The sequence below is a fragment of the Myotis brandtii genome, unplaced genomic scaffold (genome assembly GCF_000412655.1).
Source record: "Myotis brandtii unplaced genomic scaffold, ASM41265v1 scaffold297, whole genome shotgun sequence".
Classification (NCBI taxonomy): Eukaryota; Metazoa; Chordata; class Mammalia; order Chiroptera; family Vespertilionidae; genus Myotis; species Myotis brandtii.
Genome location: NW_005361351.1, coordinates 1,059,777 through 1,071,742, shown reverse-complemented (window position 1 = coordinate 1,071,742; position 11,966 = coordinate 1,059,777). Strand labels below are relative to the sequence as shown.

General features: G+C 43.4%; 2 protein-coding genes across 2 annotated transcripts in view; one reads left to right on the top strand and one right to left on the bottom strand.

Annotated features, from left to right (window-relative positions):
- Nucleotides 1-370: 370 nt before the first annotated feature.
- On the top strand, nt 371-3,773 carry UCN3 (urocortin 3). Its single transcript, XM_005869511.1, has 2 exons — nt 371-720; nt 2,882-3,773. The coding sequence occupies exon 2, from the start codon at nt 2,888-2,890 to the stop codon at nt 3,389-3,391; it is 504 nt and encodes a 167-aa protein (XP_005869573.1). The 5' UTR covers nt 371-720; nt 2,882-2,887; the 3' UTR covers nt 3,392-3,773.
- Nucleotides 3,774-8,874: 5,101 nt separating this feature from the next.
- TUBAL3 (tubulin, alpha-like 3) overlaps nt 8,875-11,966 on the bottom strand; it is a 12,222-nt gene continuing 9,130 nt past the window's right edge. The window contains exon 4 of the mRNA XM_014542283.1: nt 8,875-10,198. Within this exon, the coding sequence (XP_014397769.1) occupies nt 9,254-10,198 (945 nt within the window). The 3' untranslated portion in view covers nt 8,875-9,253. The remainder of the gene's footprint in view (nt 10,199-11,966) is intronic.

Sequence of the window (11,966 nt, the reverse complement as noted above, 5' to 3'; positions counted from 1 at the left end):
CCACCACCCACCAATATTGAATGAATAGATGAATAAATAGGTAAAATCAAGTACTTTGCCACCAAAAGCTCTGGGTATACTGTGCCTGCCCCTATGTGCCCTTAGCTCAAATATATTGAGTTTTGTGTGACAACACTGCAAGTCAGAACCCACAAGAATTTTAAGACAGCAGGTAAAGCTCAAGCCACCTTCTTTCTTTTCAAAGCAGGTCCTAGCTCTAGATTTCCAAAAGTCAGGTTAGGGTGATGGGGATGTAGAAAGCCTGAAATTAGTAAGAACTAAGATCAGTAATAAAACTTTTCAAAGAAACTGCCTCTCAGTTTAACAGTGTTTTTTTTCTTTTTATCAATGAAGCAAGCTGCTAGGGCAGGAGGGGAAGGGAGAGGTGGGGAGGGCTGGGAGGAAAGGCAGGTAGGAGGGGTCAAGGATACAGAGTGCCTGCTGTATCCATGACGTGGACAGCTGCTTCTGGTTGTATTTTAAATGAAATCGCATCCCACTGTAGACACCACGTCTGGAATTAGGACCCACCCTGTGATCTGTCACTTCTCCATACACACACGAAGGAGTGGAGCAGTCTCCACAGAGAGGAAACAATACAAGAAAAGGAGCCGGCGACCCCAGCAGAGACAGAAGTTCAGGGGGATGTTCCCAGGGCAGACCTGGTCCTGAAGCTGCACCTGCCTCACTGAGCATCTCCACTCCGGAGTCCATTCTCGGGTAAGATTTTGGATAGAGGCTTTTCTATGAAGAATAAATTTACTTGCCCTAAATTAGGCAGGAGGTGCTGGGGACTTGGCAAGGGTGAGACATGAAAATTGAAAGATAGTGCTGCATGCCACGGTGTTTTAAATATGAGACCATGGGGAAGTTTCTAAGGGGGGTGGGGAGGGAAGGGTAAAATAATCCTTTTGTTGATACAGACACACAGGTTTTGCAAAAGGTAATAGATTGAAGGCAGAATGGGTTCATACAAATCTATTTTTCTGAACAGAATTCAGTCATGAACATGAAAAATGGCCCTTGGTAATAGTTTACCAATGGGGATAGGAGATAGAAACTACAGAATATCCCCTACTGCCTACAGGGGCAGTAGGATGCTTGCAATTATTGTTTATCATATGCCAGCATCTTTAACCTCTGTCACCTTTCATTCTCTCAATACACCTGTGAGCAGGTAACGTCTCCTTTTTAGGATGTGGACTAAGAGATCCACCCAAAATAATTAAGAAAGTGAGGAAAGTTTTGAGCCCAGGTCCTTTGCCTTCAAAACCTGGAGTCCTTTCCCTCTTGCTACACTAGGGACTTTGGAGGAAGGGGACAGATATCTCCAGGGACTAGGTGCTACCAGTGAAAGGGAAAAACCATAAAGATGGATGTTTGGTGTCTCCATTTGATGCCCAAATTTTCTGAGAAATCCTGTTTGCAATTTTCTCCTCAAGCATAGCAAACAGACACAGATATACACACACACACACACACACACACACACACACCACTTCCAATAATAGATTAAATAATACGGCAGTAATACAAATTCTTCCAATGACCAGCTATCTGTAACATGTCAACTTTCCTCTGGCTGTTCCCCCCTCTTTGGAGGAAGAGCCTTTCATTTAGAAACCTTCACTGCCCACTTTGAGAGTGCACTGCTTAGAGGTGCCTGTGTGTGTGTGTGTGTGTGTGTGTGTGTGTGTGTGTGTGTGCGTGTGTGTGTCTGTCTGTGGTCACACAACACTAACACGAGTCTACAAGAAGAAAACAGCTTACTGCTATACTCACTACTATTCCTTTTAAAATGATTAAAGCTTCCCTAGGTTCTGCAGGCACTGTTTTCTAAAATGTTTTTAAATTTTTCATTTTTAAAAAATATATTTTTATTGATTTCGGAGGAAGGGAGAGGAAGAGAACGATAGAAACATCAATGATAGAGAATCATTGATTGGCTGCCTCCTGCACACCCCCGACTGGGGATCGAGCCCACAATCCAGATATGTGCCCAATCAGGAATTGAACTGTGCCCTCCTGGTTCATAGGTTGACACTCAACCACCAAGCCACAATAGCTGGGCTAAATTCTTCATTTTTTTAAATTCAACTTCTTAACAGTGTTTGCAGACAAACTGGGTAAAATAGGGAATAACTCTGTCATCCTTCCCAACCCTTCCCCACTGGAAAATGGAGCTAGCAGGGGGCACAGCTATATAATTGAGCTCTTTCCCTTCCAGTACCCCCAAAGTCTTTCCCTTCCGGTACCCTCTCCCTCAGAGATGCTCTGAATTTCAGGCAGGCCCAGGTTCCTAGGACTGGACTCTGTCACAGATTTCAAAATTAAGTGTGTATCTTTAAATCACCCAGAGAAGGTACTGCTATAACAACCTTAAAGAATGGTTGAGTTTCAGATATACAAACAAGAAAAATATAGATGTAGAGTTTTACCCCTCTACTTTAAATCTAAGTAGATGGGGCTTGCTTATTTTCATAGCAGGTAGCAGAGAAATATAAATGTTTGTGGTGTTTCACTAGAGATGATGGCCAAAGCACCCAAAGAATGGAAGAGGAGAAACTTGCTTAGGAATTAGACGTCAGTAGGGAAGCAAATGAGGATGATGACTTTTCTGTGTGGAGAGTTTGTTTTCCTTTACCCTGCAAACCCTAGATAGAGGAGAGAGAGAGAGAGAGAGAGAGAGAGAGAGAGAGAGAGAGAATATGACATCTGCAACTCAGTCCCCTGAGAATTATTTACATTTCTAATAAATGTCCAGGTGCTGCTGTGGGTGGAGAGAACCATTTTAGTAAGCAGAGCGTGGGCAAAACCCCATGTGCTTCTGAGCCTTGAACCCCTCTCACGCCCCTTCCCATTTCCCTCATTTCTACCACAGGGAGAGATGCGTGTGCCAGCCCACTTCCTGCTGCTGCTGCTGCTTCTCCAAGGGGCCCCCAGGATGAGTCTGTCCCATAAGTTCTCCAAAGCCGAGTCCATCTTCTGCTGTATCAACACGGCCCTGTCTGAGGCCAAGAAGAACCAGCTGGAGGATATACCCCTGCTGAGCAAGAGAGGCTTCCCCTACCTACCCAGCCAGGACCCATCCTCAGATGAGGACAAAGAAAAGGATGAGGAGGGAGAAAACAAGAAGAAAAGGGCCTTCTCTGCTCCCAGGGGCAGTGGTGGAGCTGGGAGCTCTCGGTACAAGTACTTATCCCAAGCACAGCTCAAAGGGAAGGTGTACCAGAACAAGGCCAAGAGTGACCGGCGCACCAAGTTCACTCTATCCCTTGATGTCCCCACTAATGTCATGAATGTCCTCTTAAACATTGCCAAGGCCAAGAACTTGAGAGCCAAGGCAGCTGCCAATGCCCATCTGATGGCACAGATTGGACGAAAGAAGTAGAATTGAGGACAGCAAGGCAGCCCATTAAGGACAAGGATGGAGATCAGGTGGAGGGTAAGAGTTTGCCCACCCAACTGGCTTTTATTTTGTGGGCAGTCCAGTTTTACAGGCTGCCTCACTGCTCAACCCCTCTGATCCTTTCCTAGCTCCAGCCCAGCTTTCTCGGTACAATACACAGGCATGCAGAATTGTCCCAACTTCACAGATACAAAGCTATTAAGGCCTCTCCCTATGTTCTGTGTCTCTTTTTCTCTTTCCCCACACTTCTCCCCGAAGATCCCAGGCCTGAGAAGAGAGCACCTAGGGCTCCTCTCTTCACACAGCAACCCCAGCCAAGGCTGGAAGATTAAGAGACACACTGATTACCATCCTGCCACTAGATCCCTACCCTACCCTCTTGCTTCCATTAAATCAAGTGACTTCTTGAACCTTTGGCTCGTGTCAGTTCCTCTGAACTCAGAAAGGGAAGGCAAATGAGGGAGGATATAGATAAGTCAATTCCCCATCTCTCCCAGATGGGAATGGTTCTTGGGTGTCATAGGTAGAGTAAAGAAGAGCTTGGGAAAGATCATACTGACAGGATTATGTCAGCTATCATTCAACCTAGAGCCATCTCCATGGCTTGATCCCACCCAAAGGGCATAGCCAGCAGGGATCTGCTGCCAGGATGATACCTGGGCTCTACAGGAGAGGGAGCTTTCAGTATCCCCGATGGGACACCCCACATCCTCATGGTCTGCTAGTGCATAGGGCTGGGAAGCCTTTCATATGTGCTCACGGAACCCACAGTAACTGCCCAGCATGGTGCTAAGCACCTGGGAGATGCTGATGTTTGAGGCAAAGCCGCTGCTCTCCACGAGTCAACATCTAAGCAAATAGACAAAACCAAAATGAAAATAAAAGCAAATACCACCAGGGAATATGTAAGTGATGAATTGCAAAGTGATAGCAATTAGTGTGAAGAATATATAAGGAATTCAGAGATGAGGGGTTTAATATGAGTAAAAGTCCACTAACAACAGACATCAGGAAGAACTCTGATAGCCTCCACCAGCAAAGCCTAAGAGCCAGTTTCCCAGAGAGGGACTGTGGTTCCACTCACTTCTGCATGGTGATAAGTCATAAATATGTAAAATGAATTTCTACATAGTGAAGTAAACAACCCATACACACACACACCAGCAGTTGACACTACCACCAGCAGCAGCAGCAAAATAAAAACACAAATGAATGACAAATTTAGAAAAATGTTTGCCACTCATATAAGAGACAAATGGCTTATTGATCAAATTTATAAAGAGCTACTAAAAATTGAGAGGAAAAGAAAAAACCCAAAAGAGAAATAAGTAAGGATCTGAATAGGGCACTTGAGAAAATTTGTCAATTAGTCTTTAAGAGAAAAGAAAATATATCAAATTTATAAAGGAAATATAAAATATACTAGAGGCCTGGTGCATGAAAATTCATGCACTGGAGGGGGGTCCCTCTGCTCGGCCTGCCCCCTCTCAAAGGCCAGGAGCCCTCAGGGGGGGGAGGGGACCCGGCGATCAGGGGAAGGTGATGTCCCATCACACCTCTGCTGCTGCCACTGCCAGCAGCACAAGCCTCGGCCGGCCCTGGTTACCTGAGCCTTGGGTGGCCCTGGGTGGCTGGGGGACTGAGGGGACTGGGGGTCTCCGGACGCAGGCACATGGAGCACCCAGGCCTGCTTGGGGGCAGGCCTGGCCTTGCTGCATGCCTGCCACCCCAGCAGGGCCAAGGGGACTGGGTGCTGCCATCTTTGAGGGTGGGGCAGTCAATTAGCATATTCTCTCCTTATTGGCTTTGGGTGCCGCCATCTTTGAGGGCAGGGCAGTCAATTAGCATATTTCTTCCTTATTGGTGGGCTCCGCCATCTTTGAGGGCATGGCAGTCAGTTAGCATATTCCCTCCTTATTGGCTGTGGGCACCACCATCTTTGCGATGGTGTGAGGGTCAATTAGCATATTCCCTCTTTATTAGACAGGATAAGAATGTGTATCTGAGAATGCAAAGGAGAACAAAAAGGCATATCTATTTCCTTTAAAAGTGATTATTTAAGTTTTCTAGACTTAGAAATAATGAGATTCACAAGCTGAACTTAAAATTTTACAAAATAACTTGTTGCTTTATCTTAATTTTAGTTGACTATTAAATTTTAAGACAGTAGAAAAACCTGTCATCCTCCCCACCCCTAATGGTCTTTTCTGTGTATGAGAATGCACACACATGCATGCACACACATACAAATGCTGTCCAGAACATCAATACTCATTTGAGCAACTGAGCAGTTATTTTAAGCATTTCACCAGTGCCCTCCAGTGTCTGAAGGGGGAAACAATACATATACATTTAAAAAAAATTTTTTTAAGTACTTAGTAAGAGCCTAATAAAAGTTCAAAGCAAGATATGCACATGGAAAAAAAGTTTCATCACTGAGTACTTACTACAATACACGGTGTGGCATACTTTCATAGGTTTACAGCTATTAATATGGAAAATAATACCATAATTAATAAATAATAATAAAATAAACTGTTTTGTGTACCCATAACTGTACACCTAATTTTGCCCCACCATGTATAGTGAGATTTCTTAATGTATCCCAACCATCCCTGAATCCTGAGGTAGAAGTAAGTGAATACTACTAATCAATCTGGTAGCTGGAAGGGGCACAAGGAAGAAGAGTCCCAAGCAGCTACATGGAACAGGTGGCATCTGAACTGGATTTGTAATAGAAATTACATTCAATTGTCACAGAGGAAGTAAGAGAGACAGCAAGGAGAAGGAGCCAAGGTATAGGAGAGAGAAAAGAGAATCTCTGCTGAGAAGTGGTGAGAGTCTAGTGTGAATGTATGACAGCAAAGTAGAGGTTGGGATTGTAAATTTTAGCTGAAACTAGTGGTGACAGGCTCTGCATGTAACATGCAGGAGTTTACACTTTATGCCTAAGACAATGGGGAATTATCAAAGCTTTGTATAGGGAGCAGAATAATCTAAGCTGTGCAGCAGAACAGTCACAGAGTAATGAGTAGGATAGATCAAGAAGACAAAGTGAGAGGCAGAAAGCATTTATTTTTTAACACATTTTTATTGATTTCAGAGTTGGGGGGAGAAGGAGAGAGATAGAAACATCAAGGATGAGAGGGTATCGTTGATATGACTCACGCACATACCACACTGGGGATCAAGCCCGAAACCTGGGCATGTGCCCTGACTGGGAATCAAACCGTGACTACTGGTTCAATAAGTCGATGTTCAACCACTGGGCCATGCCAGCTGTGCTGGGGACAAAGAGAGGAGTTGATGACCTGAGCTAGGATGTTATTAACAAGAAGAAAAGACAAGGGATTCTGAAAACATTATAGAAGCAGAATTGATAGGACTTAATTCTAGTATGTAGGGAGCAGGAGGGAGCAGTAAAAAATGACTGCTTAAACTCTGCTTAAGTGAGGAGATGATAACATAAATAAACAAGACAGAACACCAAAGGAAGAGCAGATTTCTTTGGAGGAAATTTATGTTTTTCTTGAAAGAAGTTAAATTTAAGCATAGGCACAACATCTGGGAGGATACGTCCAGCATATCTGGTGAAAATTCTAGTATCAAACTCAAGAGAGGCCCTATCCTGTTTGGCTCAGTGGATAGAGCTTTGGCCTGCAGACTTAAGGGTCCTGGGTTTGATTCTGGTCAAGGGCATGTGCCTCGGTTGCAGGCTCAATCACCGGCCCTGGTTGGGGCTTGTGTTGGAGGCAACCAATCAATGTGTCTCTCTCACATTGATGTTTCTCTCTCTGTCTCTCCTCCTCCCTTTCACTCTCTCTTTAAAAACAAATCAATGGAAAAATATCCTCAAGTGAGAATTAGCAAAAAAAAAAAAATCTCAAGAGAGAATGGAAATATAGAGTTTCTCAGTCATCCATATAGACTTGATATGGTTATGAATAAAATAAAGACCAGGGAAAAGGACCAAGGGTATCTCCATTAGGGACAGACAATGGAAAAAAGGAATCTGAGGAGGAGAACCAAGTAGTGCCACAGGAGGCGAAGGAAAAGTTTCAAGGAAAAAAAATTACCAAATGCTTAAACTCAAGAAATCTGAAGACTGATAAAGTCATTGTTTTGATAAATCTAGTATGATCAATGATCTTCGAAACAATAGTTTCAGTAGAATAATGGGAGTTCACTAAATCACAAAGGCTAAGGAGTGAGCAGAAGATGAGGTATACGCATCAAATGTATATTCCTTTGAAAAGTTTGATAGAGTGCAAACATGTGACAGTAAATTTTAAAAGTAATAGAATCCAGAAAAGGGTGTTGAATGTTGGAATGAGGAGACCTCGACATATAAGTAAAAAGAAGAAAAAAAGTCAATGGAGAGAGACAGACTCTGCAGGGGGTTGAAGAGACAAGGTCTCCTAGAGCAGTCAAGGGGAGAAGGTACACAAATCCTAAGTGACCTTGGAAAGAAGAAGTCTTTCCTCTGGGATAAGAGGATATGTGAAGATTCAAAGTAATTTTTAAGGAGAGATCAAAGAGGAACATAAAAAGTTAAAGTCAAATAGATGTGATTTATATAAAGTAGGATATAAGGTGATCTCCTGGTGTTTTTCAATCTAATAATTATTGAGTACCGACTCTATGCCTGTCACTGTAGAGACTCAGATGAATAAGACAGACCCTGCCTCAAGATCACATTTAATTAGTGCTTATACTCCTCAGAATTAGTTCAATCATTAGCTCAGGTGATCTCACTCTCCGAGGAAGCAAGGGCAAATATACCCTCTCAACCCTAGATACACATTTAAAAAGAGTAAAGGGAGTTATTTTGTCAGAAGGAAAATGATGCCAGGTGGAAGTATGGTTATGCCAAGACAGAACGAAGACTAAGACTGAGGGGAAATCTTTGTAGTATCTAGATCACCTTAATTCTAACTATTAGGCCATACAACATGGCTTCTAAAAATCCAGCTAGTGATTTTAATGCATTTATAGCTATTTTGTCCATTTTAAATTAATACTTATTTGAAAATGGGTTACTGCTAAACAGTAACACTGTTTAAAATACCAAAAATTAATTCTATTAAGTGGGTTTTTTTAACTTCAAATCCTCAAGTCACATCCCCTCCAATCCCCAAGGCTTCTCATTTAGCAAGTCTGTAGTGCTGGTCAAGAATCTGCCTTTTTTTCTAAACTTGTGGAATGGTTCTGTGCAGGGTTCTGCAGCCACACTTTGAGAATACCTCCTCAAGGAAGGAAAATGGAAAAGAGATCACTTTCACCCTCTGACCAACAGGACACACAGATTCAAATTTATGAAAGACCCAAGAATATTCTTGTTTGTTTTTTTGTATAAAAAGCAAACTGAGACTTTAAGGCCACATTTGGAAGAAAAAGAATTATACTGAAAATGTTCATAATTTAATCAAAGTACAAAATATAGACATGGATAACATTAATAATCAATATTTTGCTGTTTTTCACCTCAGGTATAGGATAGGGAAAGCATTAACTTTAGTGCTTCATAGTGTCATGGTTGAAAAGCAAAAAATATATAGCCAGGTTTCCACTCTGACAAAACACACATACAAACACACAAATGACACGACCCAGAAAGGACTCCAAAGCTTAGAAGGTCCACAGGTAGCAGTGCTGAATTATACTAACAGACAAGAAAAGATGTTCTCATTGTTAATATTGGCTGATTTAATTTAGTGTGGAACTTATGTTCTTGTTTCATTTGATTTCTTTCTTCTTCTAATCAAAGGAACTCTACCCACCAACTGTAAAATGTCTTATAAAGTAAGCATGGCATTTAACATTATTTTCACCATCACATATACCTCAGAAACTTTGCCCCACCTCCTCATAATCCTTCTCCAGACATGCCAGATCTTTCCTGGCCTCTGAAAACTCCTCTTCTTCCATACCTTCTCTGATGTACCAATGTAGAAATGCCCTCTTGGCATACATGAGATCAAACTTGTGATTCAGGCGGGCCCAGGCCTCTACAACTGCTGTGGTGTTGCTCAGCATGCAGACAGCCTGCTGGACCTTGGCCATTTCTCCCCCGGGCATCATCATGGGTGGTTGACTGTTGATGCCCACCTTGAAACCAGTTGGACACCAATCTACAAACTGAACAGAGTTCCTTGACTTCATGGCTGCAATTGCTGCATTGACATCCTTAGGGACCACATCCCCTCTATAAAGTAGGCAGCAGGCCATGTACTTCCCCAATCGAGGATCACACTTGACCAGCTGGTTGGAGACCTCAAAGCAAGCAGTGGTGATATCTGCCACAGAGAAGTCCTTGTGGTAGGCATTGTCAGCAGAAATGATGGGGGCAAAGGCTGTCATAGGGAAATGAATTCTCGGATAAGGTACTAGGTTGGTCTGGAATTCATTTAGGTCCACATTCAAGGGCCCTTCAAACCGGAGGGAAGCAGTAATGGAAGATACTGCCTGACCTATCAGCCTATTAATGATGGTGTAAGAGGGGCGTTCAACACCAAGTTTATGATGGCATATGTCATAGAGGGCCTCATTGTCCACCATGAAGGTACAGTCCGAGTGCTCTAATGTGAAATGGGTGGTGAGGATGGAGTTGTAAGGTTCTACTACAGCAGTGGAGATCCTGGGGGCTGGGTAGACAGAGAACTCCAATTTAGTCTTCCTGCCGTATTGTATCGAGAGATGCTCCATTAAGAGAGATGTAAATCCTGATCCAGTGCCTCCTCCAAGGCTTCGGAAAATCAAAAATCCCTGTAGTCCACTGCACTGTTCTGCCTGGGAAAGAAAACAAGATGTAGGAACTCAGCCAAATAAAGCCAGAAGCCATGGTAATGGTGGGACACAAGTTCCCAAAACAAACCAAAACTTTCAGAAAGAACTGATTTACCATTATTAACTCTACAAAAATATTTACTTTGAAACATACTTGAATGGTTACTTCTCGGATGGCAAAGCACTTTAGAGACTTACTATAAGAAAAGGATAAATATCCCACTGTTTTGCATTGCCCTCCATGAATATATCTGTATGTGATCTAAAGCAGGGTCTTTATCAATAGCAATGAAAATGATTAGCAAAACATTGAAGCAATATATTTTCCCCCATAGTAGATGAAGTGCCTATCATTTCTATGCCCAGACTACTGGGCTGGTGTAAAGGTACTGTATTACCTAATGATTATGGCAAATGCCAAAATATTTTCTCGATAAAGGTTCTCCAGACACAAATCCTTAAAGAATTAACTGTCAGTAAATAGAGTAACTAATCTTCAGGTAGGATGTGCCTCTGTTAAATTTACAAATGCTAAGTAAGGTAAGTCAATCAGAGAAAGACAAGTAGTGTATCATTTCACTCATATATGGAATCTAAAAAGTAAAACTTGTAGAAACAGAGAGTAGAATAGTGGTTGCCAAGCACTGGGAGGTGGGGGAAATGGGGAGATTTTGGTTAAAGGGTAGAAATTTTCAGTTATAAGATAAATTCAAGATCTGGGACTCTAATGTCCAGCATGGTGACAACAGTTGTTGTTTACTTGAAAGTTGCTAAGAGAGTAGATCTTAAGTGTTGTCATGACAAAATTTATCAAAGTTAATTAGGTGAGGGGATGGAGGTGTTAACCTATTGTGGTAATCATTTTGCAACATATATGTGTATCATATCTATCATATGTGCACCTTAAATTTACACAATGTTATATGGCAACTAGAGGCCCGGGGCACAGATTCATGCACCGGTGGGGGTCCCTCAGCCTGGCCTGCAGGCATCAGCCAAAACCAACAGTCCTACATCCCCTGAGGGATGTAGTAGTGCCAAAGTGGCAGGTGGCTGGGGGAGGAGCCCAAGCCCTGGCTGGGTGCCACACCGCTCCTGCTCATCCAGGCCCCACTGCACCTGCCGCCACTGCCATAGCTCGGTAGGCTCACTGCCACTCCACTGTGGTCTCCATGCGGCCATCCTAGGGCGATACTGGCATGCCTATGACCTATGACCAAGAAGCAGCAATAGGCTCGCACCTAGTCAGTCCCGATGCCAGTCCTGGTCCCTGCCAGTTCTGATCCTGGTCCTGGTCCAGATGGGGAGGGGCACACAGGGGGAGTGTCTGCAGGAGAGGCTCGTACAGCCTCAGCTCCACTCACCAGCCATGAGCCCAGGGTCTGGCCCCACTGAGGGAGCACACTGACCACCAGGGGGCAGCCCCTGCATTGAGCATCTGCCCCCTGGCGGTCAGTGTGCATCATAGCTACTGGTTGACATCACTTAGGCTTTTATATAGAGAGATTATCTACACTAATAAAAGAGAAACATGGTAATTAGCATACGACCACCACCCTTTCCATTGGCTAATCAGCATATCCTTATGCAAAATAACTGTCAGCCAAGATGGCGGCCGGCAGCCATGCGCTGTAGTCAACAGGGAGGCTTGCTTGCTCCAGTGATAGCGGACTCCAACGTTCCCCGCCTGAGTTGCCGGCCTCTCAGCTGCAACTCTAAGCAACTATGTACTATGTTGCAAATATAGAAGCTAAACAAAACCCCAGAAACC

Excerpts from the sequence above, each read along its gene's own strand:
- UCN3 (XM_005869511.1), top strand. The coding sequence starts at position 2,888 with ATGCGTGTGCCAGCCCACTTCCTGCTGCTGCTGCTGCTTCTCCAAGGG.